At 39.9% G+C, this 25,170-nt stretch overlaps 1 protein-coding gene across 2 annotated transcripts in view; it reads left to right on the top strand.

Moving 5' to 3' along the window:
* Nucleotides 1-4,701: 4,701 nt before the first annotated feature.
* Nucleotides 4,702-25,170, top strand: part of MORC4 (MORC family CW-type zinc finger 4) — a 50,423-nt gene continuing 29,954 nt past the window's right edge. The window contains exons 1-8 of one of the 2 annotated variants that reach the window (XM_059910094.1): nucleotides 4,702-5,056; nucleotides 5,175-5,247; nucleotides 11,287-11,419; nucleotides 16,981-17,198; nucleotides 17,950-18,097; nucleotides 20,372-20,504; nucleotides 20,839-20,967; nucleotides 23,684-23,803. In XM_059910094.1, coding sequence (XP_059766077.1) covers nucleotides 4,955-5,056; nucleotides 5,175-5,247; nucleotides 11,287-11,419; nucleotides 16,981-17,198; nucleotides 17,950-18,097; nucleotides 20,372-20,504; nucleotides 20,839-20,967; nucleotides 23,684-23,803 — 1,056 coding nt within the window. In that variant the 5' untranslated portion in view covers nucleotides 4,702-4,954. The remainder of the gene's footprint in view (nucleotides 5,057-5,174; nucleotides 5,248-11,286; nucleotides 11,420-16,980; nucleotides 17,199-17,949; nucleotides 18,098-20,371; nucleotides 20,505-20,838; nucleotides 20,968-23,683; nucleotides 23,804-25,170) is intronic. The other variant, XM_059910093.1, reaches the window with a different exon arrangement.

The raw sequence follows: 25,170 nt of genomic DNA, 5'->3' as shown, positions 1-25,170 counted from the left end.
CTATTGTAAATAGAGCTGCAATGAATATTGGGGTGCATGTGTCTTTTTGAATTATGGTTTTCTCTGGGTATATGCCCAGTAGTGGGATTGCTGGGTCATATGGTAGTTCTATTTTTAGTTTTTTAAGGAACCTCCATACTGTTCTCCATACTGGCTGTATCAATTTACATTCCCACCAACAGTGCAAGAGGGTTCCCTTTTCTCCACACCCTCTCCAGCATTTATTGTTTGTAGATTTTTTGATGATGGCCACAGAATGGACACTTATTGTCCCTGCTCATTTACCCTTCCCCTAGGATGCCACGTCCTATTTACGGTTTCCATAACTGCCCTTCCGGCTCCTCGGGCTTCTGCACCAACTTCTCCACCAACCTCTCCGCCAACCTTGCACTCATTATGATAATTGCACCCACCTGACTTCTGATGGTTACACTCAGCCATAGGGTCTCTGTCTTTTCAGAGCCCTACAATGTCCACTGCCATAGTGAGCCTACTGTAATGGCCTCTCCTCTGGACAGGCCGAACCTACAGAGGAGAACCACCATTCAGTTTCTTAGTGGTGCCGGTAGCCCTCTCAGCAGCATGTTCCTCAGAGCCGTGGTAAATGGTGTATCCTGTGCCTTTCTGTATGAGTTTTCCAGTCTTTTCAGTATGTCCGCGCCAATATGCTCACTTCTGAATCTTTTCATCCCTTATTCCACTATTTCCATAGCAATGCTGGCATTTCGACCTCACTTAGTGTGGCTCATCATGTTTTCTATACCTCTAGGCGCTGTCCTAGTAGTGAGTTTGCACCAACTCTTGTGGTCCTGGCCAGGGTATTAAATCCTATTTTCCAGGGCAGTGTTCCTACATTGATAAACTCTCCTTTTGCAACTTTATAGTCTAGCTCCCTTGTTCAAGCCATCTCAGAATCCAATTTTATGTGCACTCTTCTAGCTCCTGCCGATCTATGCCGGCTAGGCCATGCAGCTCCTTGGGGCACAGTTACTTTCCTCCCTTATCAAGCCTAGCATGTTCATGCTGTGCCTTAACCCTTGTTATAGGCCTAGTGGCCGGGAGGGGAAGTGAAGGTACATTTTGTCTTGTGGAGGAGAAGCTCTGCATCATCTCCAAGTAAGGGGTGGGGAGACTATTAGTAGGGAAGTCAGGCCAATTCTACAGGCTCAGAGGGTTCAGGGAAATCTGGGGATTCAAGATTTTGGTGGCATCCATCTAGATATCACCAAACTGTATGTCAGGGTCCTATTCTTTCCCAGGAAGCATCCTGATTTTGGCACAGCAAACCTGTCTCCATTGGGAATTTAATCTTCTTTGGAGCTCGGTAACCACCAAATTCTATTGGTCTTATAGCTACCCTTTCACCCTGTTTCTCAAATACTTGATATATCATACCAGATCATATGTTCCCCTTCTACCAGTATACCATCCCAATTCACCACCCGGTGAAAGTCTTAACAATAATAGGACTGCCACCTTGTGGCAGGGGGCTCTCTGTGATCCACCTACCCCTCTGTGATGTGGTCCTCCTTGCCAACTGGGCAGTGAGTGATCTAGCTCCCAAATCCCATCTAAGTGCTGACTTTCCCGGATAACAATCAGTTTCAAGTGTCGTAATTTGAGTTCCCCAGGAAGCCAGCTCTATGACAGAATGTAGCATGCAAGATGCTTATTAAGAGATGTCTTTCGGAATAACACCTGTGGAAGGAGCAGTCCTGGGCAGAGGGGAAAGTTGAGCTGCACTGTAGACCTAACAGCAGCCTCTGCCAACCCCACAGAGAGATCTGGAGTTACAATGACCCTTCCGAATTATCCCAAGTTGAGCTGAGATGGTCAAGCCTCTATAGCCTTTCTTTGGTCAGTCACCGTGCGCTGCCCCAGACAACTTTGTGACCTTGAGTGAGGCAACTCTCTGTACCTGAGACAATCCCTGAAGGGGCTAACAGAGGCAGCTTTCCAACAGTGCTCTCTGCACCTCAGGCAAAAAGTCCTTTATTGGGCTTCCCTGGTGGCGCAGTGGTTAAGAGTCTGCCTGCCAGTGCGGGGGACACGGGTTCGAGCCTTGGTCTGGGAAGATCCCACATGCCGCGGAGCAACTAAGCCTGTGAGCCACAACTACCGAGCCTGCGCGTCTGGAGCCTGTGCTCCGCGACGGGAGAGGCCGCGACAGTGAGAGGCCCGCGCACCGCGATGAAGAGTGGCCCCTACTCGCCGCAACTGGAGAAAGCCCTCGCACAGAAACGAAGACCCAACATAGCCAAAAATAAATAATAAATAAATAAATTTTTTTTAAAAAGTCCTTTATTGAAATGGGAGATGGGTTGGCACATCACAGTATCCAACACAGGCACCAACTCTTTAAGAATTGTCAATTAAAAGTAAAGAATTAAGCATTTATCCTGTCCTTCCTACGTGAATTGTATTTCAGAGTAACCAAATAGCCATGGTTGATGAGGAGAAATTCTGTACAGAGGGATCCAGTTAATAAATTACAAGAAATGATGAGATTAGTTTATCATTGTTTTGCAGCCCTAATAAAATATTTTTTCAGGCAATGAACATCAATTGATGAAACTACAAAGTAAAAGATCGATGGGAAACTTTATAATGGAACGTTCAAGCTGCCTGTGCTTGAACCCACTGATCAATCTGAACACCACTGACTGTTAGACAGTCTGTACTTTCTGATGTGTTGCAATAGGAAGTACACAGCACCATCTCTGAGCATTCCTGTTTTAAAAAACTTTGTAGTGGAATCTACTGAAGCCTTTAGAGCCAACTTCTGGTTTATAGTTATGTCAACTTTATTCCTCTAATGAGAGGAGCAACCTAAGTAACAACAAAAATAAGTAAACAGACAAATGAGAATGTAGGACATTCAACAGTACAAGGGACTTGGTTTCTTCAACAACTCAATAGAATGAAGGAAAAAAAAGAGGGAAGACTGTTTTAGATTAAAGTAGATTTAAGACACATAACCAAGTACAATGTGTGCCTCTTGTTTGGATCTAGATTTAAACAAACCAAATGTAAAAAGACATTTTTTGAGATAATTGAGGAAATCAGACTATGGCTGGGTATTAGAGAACATCAAAGAACTGTTATGAATTTTGTTTAGTGCAAAAGTGGCATTGTGGCTGTATATCTTAGAAATGTCCATATTTTTAGAGGACAATGAAGTATATAGGGTAAAATGACATGCTGTTTGAAATTTGCTCTAAAATACAGAAATAAAAAAATAAAAGAATATATAAAGCAGATGTAGAAAAGCCCTGATAATTTTTTAAATTTTTTTATTGAAATATAGTTGATTTACAATGTTGTGTTACTTTCAGGTGTACAGCAAAGTGATTCAGTTTTGGAATCTGAGTAATAAGTACCTGGGAATTCATTTTGTCATTCTTTGTACTTTTGTGTATTTAAAAAAATTTTTAAGACGCCAAAAAAAAAAAAAGACAAATTCAAAGGACCCAATGGGGGAAATAATGCTCAAAGGATATAAATATACAATAAACATTTGAGAAGATATTCAACTACACTGAAAGGGAAATGCAAATTAGAACAATAAGGAGATAGTATTTTTTATTCAAAAGATTGACAGAAAGTTAAAAGATCAAAGCCATGTAGTGCTATGAACGGGGTAAAATCGCTAACTGCTTCTGGGAGGGCAAGCCTCCATCTTACAGCATTCGTTAAGAGTAAATCACACACATGCTATTAGACACAACAATATTCTGTAGAAATAATTGCACCAGAAATTCATGATCTGTACATGAGGATGTCTGAGGCAGCACTTTTTCCATTGGCCAAAAATAAATAAATGGAAAACAACATGAAATATCACAGAGGAATGGTCAAATAATGGTACCAGGGAACATTATATTTTTTTAAAAAAATAAAAATCTCTTCTCTGTAATCAAAGTGTATGTTTAATAGTACAAAAACTAGAAAATACAAACAAGGGAAAAAATTCATAATTCCAGACCTGGAGATATCATCTTGAAATATATCATTTCAGGTGTTTCTCATTGTAGTGTGTGTGTGTGTGTGTGTGTGTGTGTGTGCATATGTATGTATAAATGTACTTGTTTTTCCAATAAAAAAAAGGTATCACGTTACACAATATGTGGTGACCTCCTGTTTCCTTAATTCCCTCATGAATATTTTCCACATGAATAAATTTTCATCCACAAATACGGCCTTTAAGAACTGCATAGTATTCCATTTTATGGATACTGCATAACCTAACCCATTCCCTACTTTGGGGTATTTAAGTGCATTCCAATTTCTCCTTTTATAAACAGCCTCCCTGCACGCTTGCAAAGCTTTGAAGTTGATTTGCCAATTGCCTTCTGGAAAGTTCTGGCTGTTTCTGGAGGCATTTGAGGCAAAATAGTCCGAATGCTTTCCCATCACGCGAGCCTGCTATCTCCCCAGATAGCAAAACTATAGTCTTTAGAACTTGTAAGACTTGTCTTATCCTGCCCGTTAGTCATACCGCCTAACTGGGACTCTGTTCCAGAAATCCCTACACCCTCTCCCTCCCCTCGCCTCATTCCCGCCCCTCCCCACGCGTCCGCCCCCTCCCCCCGCGCTTTCCCGCTCGGCGGCCTGGCCTATGGCAAACGCCAAGAATTAATTAGGGGCGGGGATCAAGGAGCGGCTGTCAGGAGGTCGCCATATTTCTGTACGGCCCCGCGGCCGGCCCGGCAGTCGGCGGGTCGGGAGAGGTGCTGACAGGGCGGGGCCACCGCGCGGCGCTGCCGGCCTCACCCCTCCCGCCCCGGACAGGTGGCTGGAGCGCGCCCCGCCTCCGCCAGCTGCGGGTGGGAGCGAGCGAGGGCCAGTCCCGGACGGCCGCCGCCAGCTGCGAGCGGGAGCGAGCGAGGGCCAGTCCGGGACGGCCGGGCGAGGAGTCCGGCGGCGGCAAACGAGTATCGTGGCGGCCAAAAAAATGCTCCTGTACCGAGGGGCCCCCGCGGGCCCTGGCGCGCCGGGCAGCGCGCTGGCCCGGCCGGGCGGCGGCCCGCAGGCCTTTGGGATACGCCTGAGCACTGTAGGTCGGGGGCCCGAGGGGGCGGACGCGCGCGCGGGTCCCGGGGCTGCGGGGGGCGCGCGGGGAGGGCCCGGCGGGCCGAGGCCTCACGCGGGACGGGACCTTCTCTCGCCCCCAGATGAGCCCCCGCTACCTACAGAGCAACTCCAGCAGCCACACGCGACCCTTCAGTGCCATTGCGGAGCTGCTAGGTGAGTGGCGAGGGCGGGCCTGGCCGCGATCGCCCGAGGCAGCGGTGCCAACGTGGTGCCGCGGACGCGAGAGGAATGTGCGGAGCCGCGCGGGGCGGGCCGGGGCTGGGGTGGGGGCGTCGGGACCGGCCCCGGCTCCGCAGGCGGAGGAGGGGGTCGGCTCTGTCGCCAGGGACGAGGTTCCGCGGATTAAGCTGAAGAAACAAGGTGTGTCCTAAGAGTTAGGACTCCCGTGTGGTTTTTCTCTCTGGCTCGTGATGTTCCGGGCACTTTAGGATAGCTTAGTTAATAATCAAAAGGAGATGCATAAAAATATCGGGCCCTGAGGCAGCTGGGCTCCACGGGGGCCGGCGACAGACGGAGGACGCCAAGCTAGCAAAGGGACATGAAGAAAGGTCTGGAAGACGGAGTTATTTAACTTTTGGGACCAGAGAGTCTGGGAATGATGGGACATCTCTTAAGAGATGACACGAGTGCATTTGGCTCCCTGCGACTGCAGAGGGCTGGGTCCGCGGTCCACGAGCGCCCTCACACCGCTGGAATGAATACTGAGCACTTAACCTCTCGCTCCACCGATGTTTGCTTTTAAAGCGTTTTCAGTTGATCCCTTGAAGCCAAGTACACCAGCTTTTGCAGCAGTGTGCTAAATACTGTGTGGAAAGCAAAGAAGAAAAACATTCCTGGACAAAATGCAGCACATTGCAAATGTTTCAAAAGCTGAAATTAGGGAGAGATGTTTATGGGGCAAGGTAGCACAGAACAAAATCTTGAAAATGGTTTCAAAGCTCCCCAGATGAGCCCCAGTTACAACCTAAGCAATCGCTGTGGCCATGCAGTGTGGATTGCCTTGGGCGAGAAGTCAGTGGGCAGCAGGGGGAGATGGTCAGGAGAGTTATTTGGAAGGGTGATGGGGAGCTTTGATGATTAGTTTGACCATAACACAGAATGCTCACAATATGTATGTTCATTAGAAGGTGAAGGGGGAAAAGTGACATGGGCACGTTTTGAATCCTAGAGAACAGGGACTATATTTTTAAGGTTTTGCACCATGCCTTGAGGGAAACTCCCAGTGGAATGAGATCTAAGTGCATGTAACTTACAAAAAAGAAAAAAAGAGAGGAAAAAGTAACAATTTGCTTAGTGGGAAATGAGAGACAGAAATGTGTTGTTCCCTCACAGTGGCACTGTGCAAAACCATATGCACCTATGCTGTACTGTGTACTGAACTTTATGGGTGATTTAAAAAGTGTTCCATTTGTAATTTTGAATATATATGATTTTTGCCTTAAGTATTAACCTAATTCTAGCCCAAGCTGACCCGTATAAGTGCAAGTATACATGTGTATTATATATCAATACATACGCACACATCCCTGCACACATACATACAAACACACAGATTTTAAAACCAAATCACAACTATTTGTGGTCATATTAATAATAGGGAAAAGGGAGAACAAAGTGTTAATAGGTAATCCGAAGCTTTCATTTCAGGTTTTCCTTCATAGTTTTCTCCTCCACTTATGCATTAATTTTCTAGTGAACTGTTCATTCGATAAATATTTATTGAGCACTCACTGTGGGCAAGGCCACTGTGGTGGGTACAAAAATGAATACAACATAGGTTCATCTTCTAGTAGGGGAGACAAAACATGTACAGAAGGTTTATTCTTTGTATAACTGCAAGATAGAAAGTGATATATCAGCAAAGATAGACACATTGGGTGCTGTGGGAGTTCAGAGGAAGGAGGGATGACTTCCAGCTCACCAGGAAGAGGAGGTTTAGGAAAGGCTTTGGAGAAGAGGTGACATTTGAGCTGAGATTTGAAGGATTGGGACATGTGGATATGGGTGTGGGGAGGGGAGGGCATTCCAGGCAAAAGGAACAACTGCATGAACAAAGGCATGAAGAATACTGAGTAGTTGAGTTTAATTGGAGCATGGAGTTCATGAATAGTCAAAGCTACAGGTCCTTAGAGAGTTTACATAGAGCTTTCATAAATACATTTTTAACTATACCTTTTGGGGTAGACGGCATCATCATTATTATTATTATTATCATCCTGCAGATAAGAATACAGAGGCTCAGATAATTTAATTGACTTTTCCAAGATTATGTGTTTAGTAAGTGGCAGACCCAGGACTCAAACACAGATTTTTTTACTCCAAGTACCAAGCAGGGAATGAAGTTAGGAAGGTGGGCTGGGACCGAAATGTGACTGGGAGGCCTGGGTATTTGAGCTTTTAATCTGAAGTTTTCTGAGCAAGGGAATGTCATGATCAGAGCTGTGCTTCAGGAAAGTTAATCTTGCAACATTGTATAAGATGAATTGGAGAAAAGAGAGACGTGGCTTTGAAAGACGAGGTAGGAGGTTATCAAAATAATCCGGATGAGAGGGAATAAACTCTGTAAACTAAGAAAGTGTCGATGGGAATAGTAATATTCAATAGCAAGGTGTAAGAGAGCCTAAGGATGTATAGGGTAAGAGAGAGGGAGGACAAAAAATGACTTCGAAATTTCAAACTTGTGGTCATTTGAATGCTGACACTGTGTGTGTGTGTGTTTGTGTGTGTGTGTGAGAGAGAGAGAGAAAGAAAGAGAGAGAGAGAGAGAAAACAGAGGAAGAAGAATAGCCTTGTATCAGAAGATGATGACCTTAATTTTAGACAAGCACGGTTTTAGATACTTGCAGGATGTCTGCAGGGCTGCAGCTTGGCCCTGACAACCTTGCAGGATCCTCATAGGCCATTCCCCTGGCACAGGAGGGCATGGGAGGAAGCGCTGCGTCAAAGCCATCTCCCACTCGCCATCCTGTCTCTCCAAGGATTCTGTCATGGGACACTTTCTCATTGCTTTCCGGGTTATGATGAGCTATGAAGCTTCAGTTACAATGCTCTTTTAGAAGATCAGGGGTCAGATGGTTAGGGGATAAGAGATAGAGTCCCTGGGGTCTGGTTTCTCATGCTCTTGCCTAAGTGGTGGGTGAGGGACGTTAGAGATAGAGTCCTCCCACTGAGGGTAGCATGGGCCAGGTTACGAGAGTTAAGACTACTGGGATCTGGTAGCACATGAGACTGTGTGGGCCAGGTTAGGGAATAAAGACGTCCCAGGATCTGGTAGTGTAGCTCTTGTTACCAAGTCCAAGCTCGCTCTGCTCGCCGCACAACAGGCCAGTGAATCAGGAGACAAGGTGTTGAGACAAGGAATATGACCTTATTCGGAAAGCCGGCAGACCGAGAAGATGGCGGACTAGGGTGTCAAAAGAACCATCTTATCAGGGTTTGGATGCCAGTATCTTTCATCGCACAGAGAAGGGGAAGAGATGAGGAGGTAAAGTAAAAAGGCCATAGGTTTTGCAAATATCTCCTGGAATGGCCAGCCTCGGGCAAGGGATGTGTTAATTTCTTCTTTCTTGCAGCCATCCACAGGTGGACTGGGTCAGGGTGCTTCCCTGAACAAAGGCACTTTGGTTTAACATTCAGTTAGAGAGGCAGGCTTCCCTGAGGCAGGCCATTGTGTATAGACAGTATCCTTTTAGTGAACAAAAGCAGCGGAAAGCAAAGGTTAAAGTACAAGAAACAGATCCAACATATAGTCAGATTTGGGTGTCCCTGTTACCCTCTCACCTAAGTGGTGGGCCAAGGGAGAGGAATAGGGGTTCTCTCACTGCCCTACCTGTTCACAGGCTAGGTGGGCTGGGCCATGGGAGAAGATAGATTCCATAGGATTTGATAGCATATGCTACATGTTGATAAATTTTTGGAAGGTTAAGCAGCAAGAGGTAAGATTGAAGCCAGCCACCAGATGGGTGCCGTATTATTATAAGTTCATTTATTGAGGCCAATCTGTTATTATTATAATTTCATTTGTTGAGGCCAAGTGAAAGGCCACTTAAAACTGAAAGTAAGTGCAAAGCTGTGCTTGCTGCTGCTGGCCTGTCTGCTGATCTCTCTTTCCCTGCTGCTTCAGCTGACCCTGGCCTCTGGCATGCCACCCCCGTGCTCCACCCGCTTCCAGCCAAGGAGATAAAATGTCTAGCTGCTCCTGGCAGTTACCTTGTAACTCCTGAAATGCCTGTATTAAAACTCTTTGGTATGTTTCTGTGAAAAAGTACCTAGTAAAGTTTGGGTGAAATTTACAGTAAAAAGGGAAAAAATAAAAGTGATTTTTTTGTGAGAGGCCTGCAAGCTGGTTCATTGAATGTACAGTTTTATAAATGCAGAATTGGAATTGATATGTATTATATGTTTGAATTGTGAATGTTCATAAAGTGTTAGAAGAAAATTCCTCTATGTCCAAAGTTTTCAAAGTAGAAATGATGTCCTGTTGGTTGACAAGTTAAAGGTATCAGTCCCAATGGCCTTGGCTTTCTTCCAGTAGGAGTGATTGATAGGTTCTAAAACAATTCAGGGCCTGCTTGCCAAGTAGTTTCTTGGAACAATGTAGGCAGCTTCACAATGCTGAATCCTTCTGTCAGTTAAAGAAAAAAAACCTGCTGCCTCTTATTACAAAGTAAAACACTGTATTTCTGATAAAGCCACTATCGCATGTCAGACTTAAAATTCCTGCCAAAAGTTGACCCACTCGATTTACCACGTGACACAAGGCTTGGCACCACCTAGTCCTTAAAGATTGACTATATCAGACCTTTTAACCCCCTTCTGGGGCTATCGGTGATGCCTTTCTGCTGTTAAGACTTTTTGGGTTACAATCAGTGACAGCTTTATCAGTGACTCTGGCAACACCATTGTGGCCCTTGAAATTAATCTGTCTTGTTTTATTTGATGGACATTCCACACATTTAAGTGGTTGTAACTGATACTGTTAATCGTGTTATAAAAACTGATATTTTGAATATGTGCGATACTTCTCTTGCTTGTAAGGGATGTTCCCAGTAGAGAAATGCCATGATCTGAACGTTGATAGTGGGACGAGTATACAACCAGAACCCTACCTGGATCTCTCAGCCCAGCCACATGGTACCAGTAAATCAGTGTAGGATCCCAGGGAAAGGGAAACAGGTGGAAGGGAAGGTCTTTGTCTTGATTAAACAGCTAGTAAAGACAGGAGTGCTTAAGGAACCTATCCAAGAGATTGCACAAACTGCCCTCCCACTTGGGCCAGTGAGCCCTAATGAGACTTTTGTACCACATGTGTTAGTGACTGACAATTATGTAAACTGGCACCTGTGGCAAAAAGATGTGGCTATTAGACAATGGCACCCCCTGGGGTTGTAGACATGGCACATATGTTAGAATATGGCTATATTGGATGTCTTTGGAGTCTTAAATAATTAACCCATTGTGAAGACCTAACTCAGAAAGAATCGTGAAACTTTCTGTGTATATATTTCCTACTTTAATTCTATGTTCTCCATTTAATGAGGGCTAAACAGCCTCACCTTCAAGACTATTACAGAGTGCCTAAGCAGAATCACTCCTCTAAGCATGCTTACTACAATCATTGGGATTTAGGCAGGGAGTTAGTGTTTTGGTTTTTAACCTGTAACTCTTTCAGTGCCTCTTAGGCTATAAACAAGGATGGTGATAATATCTGTGTTCTTCAATGGAGGAGGTGATGTAAAAAAAAAGTAAAAAATAAAATCTTCACAATAAACTCTAATGCGTGTGGTATGTATCTATTTGTACCAAAGTTGCAGATTCAGCTCTTCTCCATAATCACCCTTTACTGTATACGTTTGTGAGCAGTAAAGTAGCTAAAAAGACAAGAAGTGATAAGACAAAAATGGAGCAAAATGCTTGATATATGGAGGAGTTATTTTTCCCACAGTCTCTGAAGTTTGAAGAGAGAAAGCAGATTGCACATCAGTCATCATATGAAATCTAGAAATCAGCTTCATAAACCCATCTGCCATCATACCTATTTTTCCCTATACTATTAATGCTCCCTGCTCCCTTCTGGGACATTCACGTGAAGGGAATAAAGGACAGTTTCTATGCCTTAGGGGCACTGAACTAGAGATTTTAATAGAATATTAGAAAAAGAGATCTAATATCACAGATTTCTACCTTTTGCAGATAATGCTGTAGATCCAGATGTATCTGCCAGGACGGTCTTTATAGATGTTGAGGAGGTCAAGAATAAATCTTGTTTGACCTTTACTGATGATGGATGTGGGATGACACCTCATAAACTACACCGAATGCTCAGGTAAAGATGTCTTCATTCTTTTTCTCTTGTCTTGAGTTCATGAACTCTATTTAAGGCTTAATAATTTTCCTTTCCCTTTAGTCATTCAACAAGTATTTATTGAGCAGCTGTTATGTGCCAGGACACAGATTATGAAATAGTCACTCTTCTTGCCCTCACAGAACTCAGAGTCTAGCTGGCAATTCAGACAGTCAAGCAATAATCATAACAAAAAATGACAGGTATAATGATAGAAAAGTATAGGATGCAATGAGATAACTCATCAGGGGAGCCCAATCTGATCCAGGAGGTCAGGCAAAGCCTCTTAGATGAAGTGATATTTAAGCTGAGATCTAAGGGGTGAGTAGTAGAATTCAATGAGGTAAAGAAGCAGGGGGCAAGGGATGAGAGTCCAGGCAAAAAGAACAGCATGGGTAAAAACCTGGAGGTCTTCACTGGTCTGAGACCTTCGCAAACTTATATTAACTTAAATTCACTCTTAGGTCAGGAGTATTGGCGTTGGAACAATTTATGGATTGAACCATGAACATGCCTGGGTATAATCAGGCCCCACGAAAGATAAATAGAGGACATCATACACATAATCTTTGACAGTTTTGCAGTAGAATTACAAGGTTAGGAAATTCTCTTTTCTAACTGCTGAAGCTGGTGATAACAGATTTCTCTTGCCACTGTTAGTTCATTTAATTACTTTAAAAGGTTTGTAGTTAAGAATGTAAGTTTGTACTTTATCATCTTCACATATCACTCAGTAAAAGATGAGTGTTTCCTCAACTCCTTCCTTCTCTCTTCCTTTTTTTTAGCAGATGAGGTTGATTACTCTCCATGAGGCTTCCTGAACTAGCGTGTGAAGCATGAGTACCAGTGGAGGGGTTCTGTGGAGGAGGGAAAGGGCTCCGAACTATAAAAACGGAAAAAATTCATTTGGTTGTAGTTCTCTTTGAAGGTATTCTAATTCTATAACCCTGTTTGTAGGGAAATCCCTTTGATCCATCAAAGAAAAGAAGTGAAATTTGGACATAACCAATTATAAATTTGGTTATGTTTTACCACTCACCAATCTGTGTACCTTATGTCTCAGATCCTTATAATTAGAAGAATATCTGAGGAAAGCTTCTAGAAGTGAGATAAGAATGTTGCCAGTATGTTGATGAAGGTATGGAGTTGGCCCTATTTTTAAACTTATAGCTTCACTTTTATCTCCTAAAATTAATATTTTATATAAAGAAAAAGAGGATTTTAGATGGGATGGAACCAAAATATTTATGTGTCTAATTCTGTATGTACTAGGTTTTTTTCTAAAATCACTTATCCTCTTATTGGTTCCTTCCCCCCACACCTTATCCCGGTGACATGGGTGTCAAATAGTGGGCCCGACAAATCTTACTACCTTCTGTTTTGTCTGTGGAACTACATCTGTGAGACTTGGTGCTTACAATTACAAGGCAGGAGGAAGGAGGAGGATGGTTTCGAAATAATTGCAGCAACTTTTGTTCCAGATTCTTTCAACAAATTTTTACTGAGCACTTTTCTGAGAGTCACTGGAGATAAAGTGGTGAACCAGGCAGGCATGATCCTTATTGCCAAGGGGCTGGCAGTTTAATGAGAAAGATATAAAATAATTGACTAGTAATACAACTACATAGGTTATTCCACTAGTGGTAAGTGCTATGAAGGAAGAGTATAGTTTCTATGAGGGTATATAGCGGAGGGATCTAATCTAGTCTGTGGAATCAAAAAAGGCTACCATGCAGCTCGGTGCTTTGTGACCACCTAGAGGGGTGGGAGGGAGACGCAAGAGGGAGAAGATATGGGGATATAGGTATATGTATAGCTGATCCACTTCATTATAAAGCAGAAACTAACACACCACTGTAAAGCAATTATACTCCAATAAAGATGTTTAAAAAAAAAAAAGGCTATCATGAAGAAATGACATTTGAGTTCAGATATGAAGGATGTTTTGTTCCCAAAAATCAGGCAGGAACTACAGTAGCCATAGGATTTTTTGGCATTATCATGTCAAATACGTTTCCCACTAATTTAAGCTGGGCAGTTGTTCCTCATACTTGAAAATTAATTTCAGAGAATTTTTTAAAATTTCGTTGAAGTATAGTTGATTTATAATGTGTTAATTTCTGCTGTACAGCAGAGTGACTCAGTTATACATATATATATATTCTTTTTCATATTCTTTTCTATGATGGTTTATCACAGGATATTGAATATAGTTCCCTGTGCTATACAGTAGGACCTTGTTGTCCATCCATTGTATATATAATAGTTTGCATCTGCTAATCCCAAACTCCCAATACTTCCCTACCCCTCTCCCCCTTGGCAGCCACAAGTCTGTTCAATTTTAGAGAATTTTTTAAATGAGTCCTGGATTATGTATAGTTATATGTATTGGATTTTATTTCTGATCATATCTTAAAATAAACTTGAATCTGTTAGAAGGTCCCATTTATTTAAAAGAGATTATTTAGTCCAATTCTAACTTCCAGCCAGGGATTCCACTTACCACAATTTGTTTTAAAATAGTTGAACTTTAGAGGTAACTTTGAAAATTATTATTAAGTATATTAATTTTTCTGTTTGTGGTTTGGAGGCATATTATTTTTGTATTTGGAAAAAATAAGAGGTAACTATGCAAAATTATTAAGCCTACAGAAATTCTCTTTGACCTGTAACATTTGTTATAATCTTATTCACATTTTCTGACTTTTATGCTACTCTTATATTTTCAGGCTAATAAAATAGTTATGTAACTGAAACAACAGTTTCTCCCATAAATGCAGAATCCCATGAAAATCAAGTTAAAAAGAAAAACCCTATCATTAAATTCCTTTAAGGTCCACAATTAATTCTCTTTCACTTATGGGGATAGTGTGTGAACCAACTAGTCTATATATTCAGCTGCCTTTTTCAGCAAGTTGGAAAACCTCTCTTAAAGGTCAAGGATTAAAAGCAGCCACAGACCCATGGATTGAAGGTATTTGCTACCTCTGATCAGAAGTGCATTTCCTAGTAGGTCTGTTCTTCTAAAACAACAGCCAGAGAATAACAGTGTGCTTAGCATTCTTTCATTATTTTATACGACATATTACATCACCAGTATATTTATAGGGAACAGCAGTACCTGCCCTTGTATGTCCATGAATTTGCTAAGGTTTTTTTTTCATTGATCAGAGTCCCAATTTAAATTTACCCCTCTAGATTCTAGAATCTTGACATTTTAAGGAACTCGGGAGCAAGCTGCTATTTTCCTGGATTCCACTCAAAGAGCCCGCTTGGTGTGTAAACACCGTTGTCTATTACACGAGAGGATAGAATAGGACTTACTTAATGAAGAGAAACCACCTGTCTAACCAAACTGTATAAGATACATTCCTACAGTTCTGTTATTTATTGTGAAGGCTTTTATATTAGGTAGTTATTTGATTGGTATCTGGCATCTATTCTGCGATTTTCAGTTAAATAGAATATCTAATATGGGAATGCAAGTGGAATAAAAAAGAACACACGGGAAGAGTTAAGGGTAACATAACAACACCAACATACTGAGCTTCCAGCTCCTCTCATCTCATTATTCTCATCCTTTTCCATTTCTGGTTCTGGCCCTGCCCCACTACTTATCTTCTCAACCTTATATAGTCATTTAGTCTCCCCAAACCATAACACAATGAAAGTTTATAGTTACAGAGGAAAAAAGAGACGCTAGATGGCAGAATAGGCAGGAAAGGTAAGGAAATTAAGGGAGTAATATAGTCTCCCTGTTTTCACCACTTTCCCTTGAGCACCTAATTGAAGCTTTGGTGGCATTAGAGTAGGTTTAAGTCCAAATAACCTTATAGATCCATTTCACATGGTAGGTAACATTACTGTTTATGAAGAGCCCTGAGTTTTAGATATGACATTAGATCTCAAGTAGAGGTAGAGGATAGCACATGACAATTCTCAGAATGACTTCTAGAGTTAGTTTAAAATTAAAGTTTGAATACTACTTTATAAGTTATAATATATTTTACATACAGTGTATCATTTAACCCTCCTAACGACCCTATCGTTTTTAGGTAATTCTTCCACAGGAGGAAAAAGAATGCCTGAATCTTACCAACTTCTTTAAGTTTACTTCCTGGAATGCTAAGACCCATATAGGCTGCAGAAGCTCAATGCTCTTTTGGTATTTTCAAAGGAACTACTCTACTGTCCTAGAAATTACCTTTTTATGTGGTTGGGCTTATTTGTTGGATAAACAAAGCTCCTATAAAGTGTCTACTCTAGAGGGACACAATGGTATTATCGTTTAACACTTTGAAATAGAAAATTAAAAGGTGGTCCCCCTTCCTCAGGAAGTGAACACAAACCCCGGCCTCCAGGAAGTAGAAATCAGGCACCTCAACCCAATTAAAAGAATAAGAGCCAAGGCCAAGCTGCTCAGCCATGGCAGGTAGAACATCTATTTTATTGATGTTGGAGAAGCATCTAATCTGTAATATACGAAATCCTTCCTTAGACTGTAAACCATGAGTGCAAGAACCATGTCTCTTTTACTAACAGTTGTGTCTCCAGTGCTTAGCATGATGCACAGCACATAGTAGGTACTCAGTAAATATTTATTGAATGAATGGTAGTGTACAACATTGTAAACTTAGTCCATCTAGAGAGAACTAATCCTTAAAAAATTAGTTTCATTTGTAATGAGAGAAGATACATGAAGATAATAATCATTTTCTAGATTTCATATCTTTAATTTTTTTTTTGGTTTGGTCATTTTGTTGTGTGTTTGAATGGAAAATATAAGAAAGGGAAAGGATCTGGCTCCCAGATTAAGCTGATCATAAGGGGCTACAGAGATTGTTGAGGTGGCTCGGTGAAAGGCCCTTAATAAAACAAGGGAGACTTTATACTGCAGCTGTTTGCTGATATTCAGAGGCAGAACTACCTATTTTTATCCCTTGGCCACATTCCAATGAACTGTCCCAGCAGATGGAGCAGAGGGTAAGAACTGGAAGTGTTATCCTTCGAGTGAATAGTTGAAATTGTCAAGATATATAACCTCTGACTTTCAGATTTCTAGAGAGTGATATGACCAGGTTAGGGATGCCTAGCCTAGTACCTCTGACTAGTGCTAGTGCCAGTTATCTGGTACTCTTGTTACCCTCTCTAGGGTGTACTCTGAGATAACCACCCTTTTCATCTCCCCCTAACTTTACTATTAGCAATCACGGCTATTTTATCTCGACAAGAAAGGCAGCTGCCCCATGGCCTCCTCTAGCTCTCTCTCTGTGAGTGAAAAGAGGCCGCCTTTACATTTATAAAGTGTGACTCTAATGTAGCGGAAGCATTTATGTACACACAGACCACACAGGAAGATCAGTCCCATTACCCTGTAGTTATTTCCTATGTTTTTAACTTAATAATTTTGCCCAGAAATACCAAAAGGAAGAAAAAAGGAAGGACTTTTTATAAGTGTTCTTCATGTGAAAGCCAGACATTCTGCCTACCTATCTTAGGATGCTTTTTACCTTTCTGATTTCTTTTTTCTTGTGTAATTACAGCTTTGGCTTTACAGATAAAGTAATAAAGAAGAGCCAGTGTCCCATCGGGGTCTTTGGTAATGGTTTCAAGTCAGGCTCCATGCGACTAGGAAAGGACGCTCTTGTCTTCACCAAGAATGGGGGTACTCTCACTGTTGGACTCCTATCACAGACCTATCTGGAATGTGTCCAGGCCCAAGCAGTTATTGTACCAATTGTTCCATTCAACCAGCAAAACAATATCCTTTCTGGAAATGGAAAATGTTAGTTAAAAATTAGTCTAATCTGACTATTCTGATAGAAACCTCTTTCTTCAGGTCGAATCCAGCTATCAAAAGTTTTCATATTTAAAGAGGCATTCAGGTGTCTTAAATTTAACTGGAATTCCACCCTATTAAATATTTTTTAAGTAAATGGATCATTGACAGAATCTTAGAATTATATTGCAGTTTTCACTGTTAGGCGATTGGATCTGTATACTATCTCCCCACTCCCACCACTCCTGTGGTAAAGTTCCCTAGGGCCTTCTCTTTTTTTTTCCCCTAAGGGTAGTTACATTTGCGTCACCCTCCTAGAAACATACTATTTATCAGCTTCTCTGACAGCTGAATAGCTCACTTTTCTATACCTGGACAAGCTATTATTTCTGTTAGACACCAGGTGTCTTTACGCAGGCAGTATAGCAATAAAGTTTGAACTCATTGCTTCCAAAGAGTAGAAAAATTCAGCCTTTGAACTATTTCTTAAGTATAGATAGGACTGTCTTAATTTACATTATATCTTTGAAGCTATATTCTGCAGGCGTAACTGATTTTGGTTTTTGTCTCTACAACCTTTCTGCATTTCCCCCCTTTCCTTTCTTCTGTAGCAGTAATGCCCATGCTTTATATGTCTATATTTTGTCTAAACGGGCAACCCAAAAGACAGATCTTCCTGACTGATAGCATCCTCTTAAGATATTAATTTTTCTTTGACTATACTTGGTTTTACAAAAAATGATTATTACTGAGGATTCCTTGCCCAGCCTAGAAGCCATCTTGAACTATTCAATTTTCAACAGTGAAAATGACCTGCTGTCCCAGTTTGATGCCATCCCAGGCAAAAAAGGCACTCGTGTTCTCATTTGGAACATCCGCAGGTATAGTATTCCAAGAGTGATAGATTCTAATAAGCAAAAGCAGTATGATGAAGCATATTTTAATAAATCGCTCTAGAGAAGCAGAGTAGATAAATTTTGATACATGTTTGTATATCATTGCACACCTATCCTTAACTTTCTTAGAACCACAGCTCTGTTTGAGACAGTGCTTCTTATTGGTAAAACGTGGAGCTTGATAAGGTGGAGACCTACATACATATCCTGAAGCTATTACCGTCAAGACAGTTCAACATTATTCTAAAATCTTCAGAATCCATTATAAGTATCTATTTTATATTCACGGACACTGTTTTGAGATAGGTCAATGATAGTTATTTTACCTATTTGACAGTGAAAATGAAGTAAGAGGAAGAAATTAGGGTAACAAAGCGCAACGCGATCTTTAAATAATAAGGACCTCTGTATTACTGTTTTCAGAGTAGCTGGATTAGAAGTGGAAAACTCTTCGAAGCAGATACATTTGAACTATAATGAAGCTGGCTTCAGGTCATGTATTTAGAGCTAATAAAATAACATAGAAATACTTTGGGATATGTCATTTGTTTAACTTTGTCATGTTAAATGGAACACAGTATCCACTGAAACCTAAAAATCTTTAATATGAAATAGAGGTGTTACTCTTACGTTTAATAGAACAGAGTATCAGATATATTCATTCTTCTTTTTTTCTCCATAGGTCAAGTATTTTGCCTCATTTCTTAGTTGGGTAAAACTTAGATAAAAACCATGCTGGTTTATATAGAAAGTACTTTCAATTAAAAAGAAAAAAAAGTAAGGTAATTTACATCTTCCTGTGTCCTCCTGCGAAAACCTCAAGTAATATAATTTATATTATAAAGGATCATTTTCATGAGCCATTTCCAGTGATTTAAACACAATAAGCAGACTTTTTCTTTGTATATTGTTTCTCAGTTATATGGTACTAGGTGTTATATAAATAAAGGGTTCTATGGTCCAATAACTTTGGAAAAAGCTGGCTTAAACAAAGCTTACCATGTTGCTTTATTGCAGGACTTCTCAGAGGCTTTAATATGCTAATGTTATTTCAAAATACATTGAAAACGTTTAAGAGAGCAATGTAGAATGCAGTGTTTCCCAATTTCAAAAAAAAAATGTTTCTCCAGACCTCCTTTCCTTGGATGGTGAATGGCGAGCACCAGAGAGGACAGGGAACCTCCTCAGAGTACATGCGTTAGAGTGGGGTGGGGTAGCGAGAGTCAGGATTATCCTGCAAAATACGGGATATACTATTATAGTGACATGAGCTTTATACAGGATACATATCATAGTGGCTCTGGTTCAGCCCTGAAGAAGGAGCTACATTTTCAACACAGCAGCTCTGAGCTTCTGGAACCTCCAGTATGAGGGAGGTATCCCTAGAGCTTGAGGTGGCTCTGGGAGCCAGGAATTGTTTCTCAATTTTATTTGATTATACACGCTTTATTTATCTCTCTATTTCTTATTTAAGAGTATGTTGGGGGACTGCTGTTCCACAGAACAAATTTGGGGGACCATTGGTTCTGATACGTATTTTGTCTCTGTAACCCATCATTTGTTTTGCATTTTTTCCAGTAACAAAGATGGGTCTTGCCTTTTTTCCCTGGCAGTTGTTAGTGATGTAGCCCAGGGTCTTGGAATGGACCGTATTTAAGTGACCCAAAGGGATTATGAGAAGAAGAAATGGTCCTAAGGAAAACAATATGAGTACTATTATATTTGAATGATAATTCTAGAAGACTAACAAGTATATGCTGTTTCTGTCACAACCTTTTTTTTTCCTTCTAAGAAATAGAATTAGATCTGGGGAAATCTTAGTAGTCCTTATACTATTGCTAAAGTTGGAAAGAGTAGGTTTTGATTCATCTATCTATTCATTTGGGGGAAATGATGTTGAATGACCTACCCAACAATACCCAGAAAGTTGGGATCTGTTTCAAGATCCTGCCTCGAGGATAGCTGGCATCCATTTGATTTATCAGATCACAGACATTCCCACCTTCCTTGTTTTTCTTTCCTTCTGTGCTTGGTATCACACCTCTATGAAACTTAGTAGATTTGTTTAGGCTGGAAAGGCCCTTAAATATTGTGTGATCTTCAAAGCAAGTAATGTGTAGTTCCTTTGAATTGGTAGTCAGGGAAAGAAATAGGTATCTGAGTTTTGGCTCATGTTGTTTCTTTTCTCTTGGGTTCCTAGTGCATTTTTGTCCTTTGGAGCCAGTTTTTGTTAGATTGGTACTTGTCTCTTTTACCCAGAAATAAAGATGGAAAGTCTGAGTTGGACTTTGATACAGATCAGTATGATATCCTGGTATCAGACTTTGGCACAGAAGAAAAAGAGACTGGTGGCATTACCTCTGAGCTGCCAGAAACAGAGTATTCTTTACGGGTGAGTAAGAGTGGTTTTTCTTCAACGATGAGAGGTAAGATATCCTGTAACATGAAAATATTATAAAACAAGATCTCACTTTAGTTATATAAAGTTGACAACCTTTTGACCCTATGCTAGGATTCCTTTTCACTGTCTCCACTGAAACAATGTAGCTAATATAGTCAGCAGCATTTAGTGTGGTAGTTGATTTAGAATAACAAGGTATAGAAACTGAGTCAAATATTTGCCCAGATTAGATCTCAGTTGCTAGCAGAGTCAGTAGATGGTAGCAACAGGGATGTCAGTAGAATTGGCAATATTGTGTAATAACTTTCCCTTCACTGTTCCATAGGCATTTTGTGGCATTCTATATATGAAGCCACGAATGAAAATTTTTCTGCGTCAAAAGAAGGTGACTACCCAGATGATTGCCAAGAGCCTGGCCAATGTAGGATATGATATATATAAACCTACCTTCACAGTATCCTTACAACTACATGAAGCTGACCTCTTTGTTTCAGGATTAGATTTCCAAGTTGGCACAGAAAAACAGAAACCTTTCCTTTTCCAATTCAAAAATGCGTGTTATAGTACAAACCCTATTTTAGGTATCTAAGGAAGTATTTCTTGAATGCCAATCTGTGTGCCAATTTAATCAGAAATCAACTGGAAATTATTAAAATAATACAGCATCCTGAGACTTTAGAGATTCTGGTTCAGTAGATTCTGAAATCTCTTTTTTTAATAATAAATATTTATTTATTTAAATGAATAGCCAGGTTTGAGAATCTCTGCTATAAGGAATGATTCACACTGTTTGGTTTGTACTGGAATTTTGTTATATATATATTACATTGATTGAAATAAGCAAAATGTTGACTAGAACTTGTTCATCTTTTGGACATACTATGATTTTTGCTGTAACAAGTCCAGACTTATGTTGATAAAAGTTAGGAGATTGGAAATTAAAAGTTGATTTTCTAGGGTGAGATAAATCTTCAACAGATTTGACATGGATTTCTTGGTACTTCTCATATTGGCAGCCACTCAGAGAAGTAATTACTCATTTTCACTTCTACCCTCCACCCTGCCCCATTGCCCTGGGAATGGATTTCAGACACTTGAGGAAATCTTAAGATGAGCTTTGGAAATTAGGTCCATCTTTGTTGATGGATTTTGGGGTCAAAAAAGTCTTTGAAAGGGTGAGAGTTCATAAGCAGTTATGAAGAATTGCTCTTGTAATTTATTTTCTAGTAATAAGCTCAGCTCTTGGCCCAAGAAACATGTTCACACTCTATTTGTTTTATCAAAGTCATTATCTAGCTTACTTTGTCCTTATTCCCCTGATCAAAAATTAGAAAATGCCGTTCCCTTTTTAAATAGCCATATGGTTGTTACTCATAAGCAGATTGATTTTCTCCTTTTGAAGAACACAACCCTTGTCTACTGTGAAAGGTTTTTTTAAAGCCCTAAACAAACCCAACTTAACAAAGCCAGAGCTAACATTGTTAGCATCTGTAGGTAAATTAGTTATAATATCACTGTATGTAGCTAGGATCTTAGTGCCATAGGTTTAACAGAGCCAGTCTAAAGAAGTGCCTTTCAACTACTGTTTCAGGATATACCACATTTCTACCTCCAGCTTCTTTCTTCTGTGGGTTTCTATCAGGGTACCTCCTATGGATGCATTCTGTACGTACCTGAGCTCTTCTCAACCTCCCTTCCCATTAAACTGGTTACCTTTCCCTATTAGAATTTGGGCTAAACGAATTCACTATAGGCATGAGTAAAATGAAACTTCTAATAAAATTTCCCCTAAAGTCACTGAGGGAAAAGATTACAGATGCTGACTTATTTATTCCTCAGTTCAGTTATCAAAGGCTTCTTCTCTCCTCTTGTCCTTTCTCCTTATCCTAATTTGGGGAATCTCCTACCCCAGTGTACTTCCACCCCATAATTTAGAATTTAAAAGTACACAACAGAAAGAATTTGACTATCTTTATCTTTAAAATGTTAATTTTATGGTGTAGAATTTTGGTTTTTTGTTTGGGGCAGTTTTGCCCTGTTTTGTTTTTTCATTGGAATAGGGTCTTATTTGAGATTTGATTTGAGCCTCTGGAGCCCAGAACATTATATGTTCTGAGCCAAGCATTACTGTTACGTACCCACTCGTATCATGTCTTCATATCATACCTGACCCACTTGTCACACGGATTTGATGCAAGTAGCTTGTTACTTAGAGGGGGTAATGGATATCAGTTTTTGAAAAAGTAACAAAAATAAGTTTTCAGTTAACTCATTTGGACATGAAGATTTCTTAGTATTTGTTTTAATGAAAATCTCAGTTTCTCTATCTCCTTTATCTTTCTCACTCTATTACCTTGGTTTTTAAATCAAATAGGAGTTGCTAAAAACTCATAAATTATTCATGTTTTATGTATAATACTTAGTTCTCTTTATTTCATTTATCCAAGCTTGTTAACTTCTTCCCATGAAATATATTACAACAGGACTATTTATTGTCCTTTACCTTTAAAAGTGGTTTTGTTCTTCATGGTTTTGCTTTCATTGTGTTTTGTATGATTAGCCGGACTTACCTTATTGCATGTAATTGTGTGAATTTGTGTTGTACCATGTATCTTACCTAACAGCAAATTAAGCAATTAGCAAGGGTTAAGAAACGTTTTGTGATTTATGAATTTTTAGATCACTGATGGTATTTTGATATATTTTCTTATAGTCTTTTCTATGTATACATTTATAGTATATATTTTTAGATGATACTTGTTGTTCTGAACATTTCCTAATGTTCCCAAATACTTTTCAAAGACCTAATTTTAAGAGCTGCATAACAGACCATGTGGATACACCAACATTTATTTAGTCATTCCCTTGTTGTCAGACATCTAAATTATTTATGTTTTTTTAGCCATTATAAATCACTGATAAATTTCTGTAACTCATAAACCTTTATGGTCTTCTCTGACTATTTCTGTGGGATAAATTCCTGAAAGAGAATTACTTGTTCAAAGGTTAAGAATATTTTTAAAGCTATTGCTACCGATTTTTAAAATGCCTTCTAGAAAGGTTATACCGGTTTACATACAATGGTGTTTGATGTTTTTTGCTGTAATATAGTGCAAAATTTTGTGTGCTAAAGCTCCTGGTGTTTGTCTCCTTAATGATTTTCTTCTCAGAATAAGCAGGTGAAAATAACTTTTGGGTTCTCTTGCAAGAATAATAACCAGTTTGGAGTACTGATGTATCATAACAACCGCCTCATAAAGTCTTTTGAGAAGGTGGGATGCCAGGTGAAGGTGAGTAGTTAATGTTTCTTTGTCATAGAAGGCTGAAAAGAGTAGGAAGAGGATTTAAATTTTGCAAAAGGGATAGACTAATGAATGGCTTTTTACTCATCTTGAGATAGTTGTTAAATCTGATCCTGGAATTCTGTGTTACCACTGAGCTGTCTTGTGTTCAAAAGCTCTTTCTACTTCTCATTCTTCATAGATGTCAATCAACCCAGGAGTTTTACTGAATGCATTTTCTAGGTAGCTGTTAATAAGAGGTAGAATTAGAGCACCAGCAACCCTGCCATGCGTATAAGTTTATTAATGTTTGAGGTAGCTCTTTCCATTTTCTTGGGGAGACAGTAAGGCATCGTGGAAGATGTATAAAATGTAGTGGTTTATGACCAGGTTTTGAGGCCTGGCTTTTCCACCTAAAAGCCATGTAATCTTGGCTACACTGTTTAATTTCTCTGAGGCTCAATTTCCTTACCTGTAAAATGGAAACAACGATAGTAATTTTACTTGCTCTGCCTATCTTACAATTTGCAGGGTTGAGAGATTTAAATGGGATAAATTATGCAAAAGTACTCTATAACTGAACTCTACAAATATTACCATCATCTTAAAATTTTGATGACAACTTAAAGTAGTAATATCCGCAAGTATCCCATTCATTCCTGTTTTACAGATAAGATTGCTAAAGCACAAAGAATGATAAACTGCTTTATATTACACAGTAGGACAAAGTTACATATGACCCAGGAGAGCTAGTTTTCAACCTATATTGCTTTTCATTGTTATATCATCTTTATACAACTTGTTTGTTTGCCAGTCTAATTACACTCTGACTCAGTTCCTTCCATTAAAGTATACAAAAATGATTATAAATCCAAAAATCTCTTGTATCAACTTGTAATTAATAATACTGCAAGTCTGACTCTCTTTAGCAGTTGTTTGGTGGCATACATATATAAAAATGGTTTATTTTAATGGAGTGTGATTTATATAGCATCCTTAAATTTTTTTCAGATGGAGTTTGGTTTTAGTTCCCTAGAACAGAAGTATATAACCTTGATTTTTTTTTTAGCATTGTCATTCTTTGTTCAAGTGAAATCTTATGGCAGTCCCATAATATAAAACAGATGAAAGTGGAGGTAGTGTGGGTGAAGTAGAGATGGCTATTAATCCCTGGAAAATCCTAGGAAATCTATGGATCACAGTTTGAAAATCTCTGCCCTGTAATTTGCCAGAGGTTCCAGTTCATTGTAATACTTGCAGTCTATTGGAGTACATTCTCAGTGTTTCTCTAGATATTACTGGCCTCTCCTTGCCCGTGAACGTTATGTAACCTTTCTATTATTGTTTAGAATCAAAAGGAAGTGCCTCCAGGCAGT

Source organism: Balaenoptera ricei, chromosome X (genome assembly GCF_028023285.1).
Source record: "Balaenoptera ricei isolate mBalRic1 chromosome X, mBalRic1.hap2, whole genome shotgun sequence".
In the NCBI taxonomy this organism is placed as follows: domain Eukaryota; kingdom Metazoa; phylum Chordata; class Mammalia; order Artiodactyla; family Balaenopteridae; genus Balaenoptera; species Balaenoptera ricei.
The sequence above is the reverse complement of the archived record's forward strand: the minus strand, read 5'-3'. Positions and strand labels throughout refer to the sequence as shown.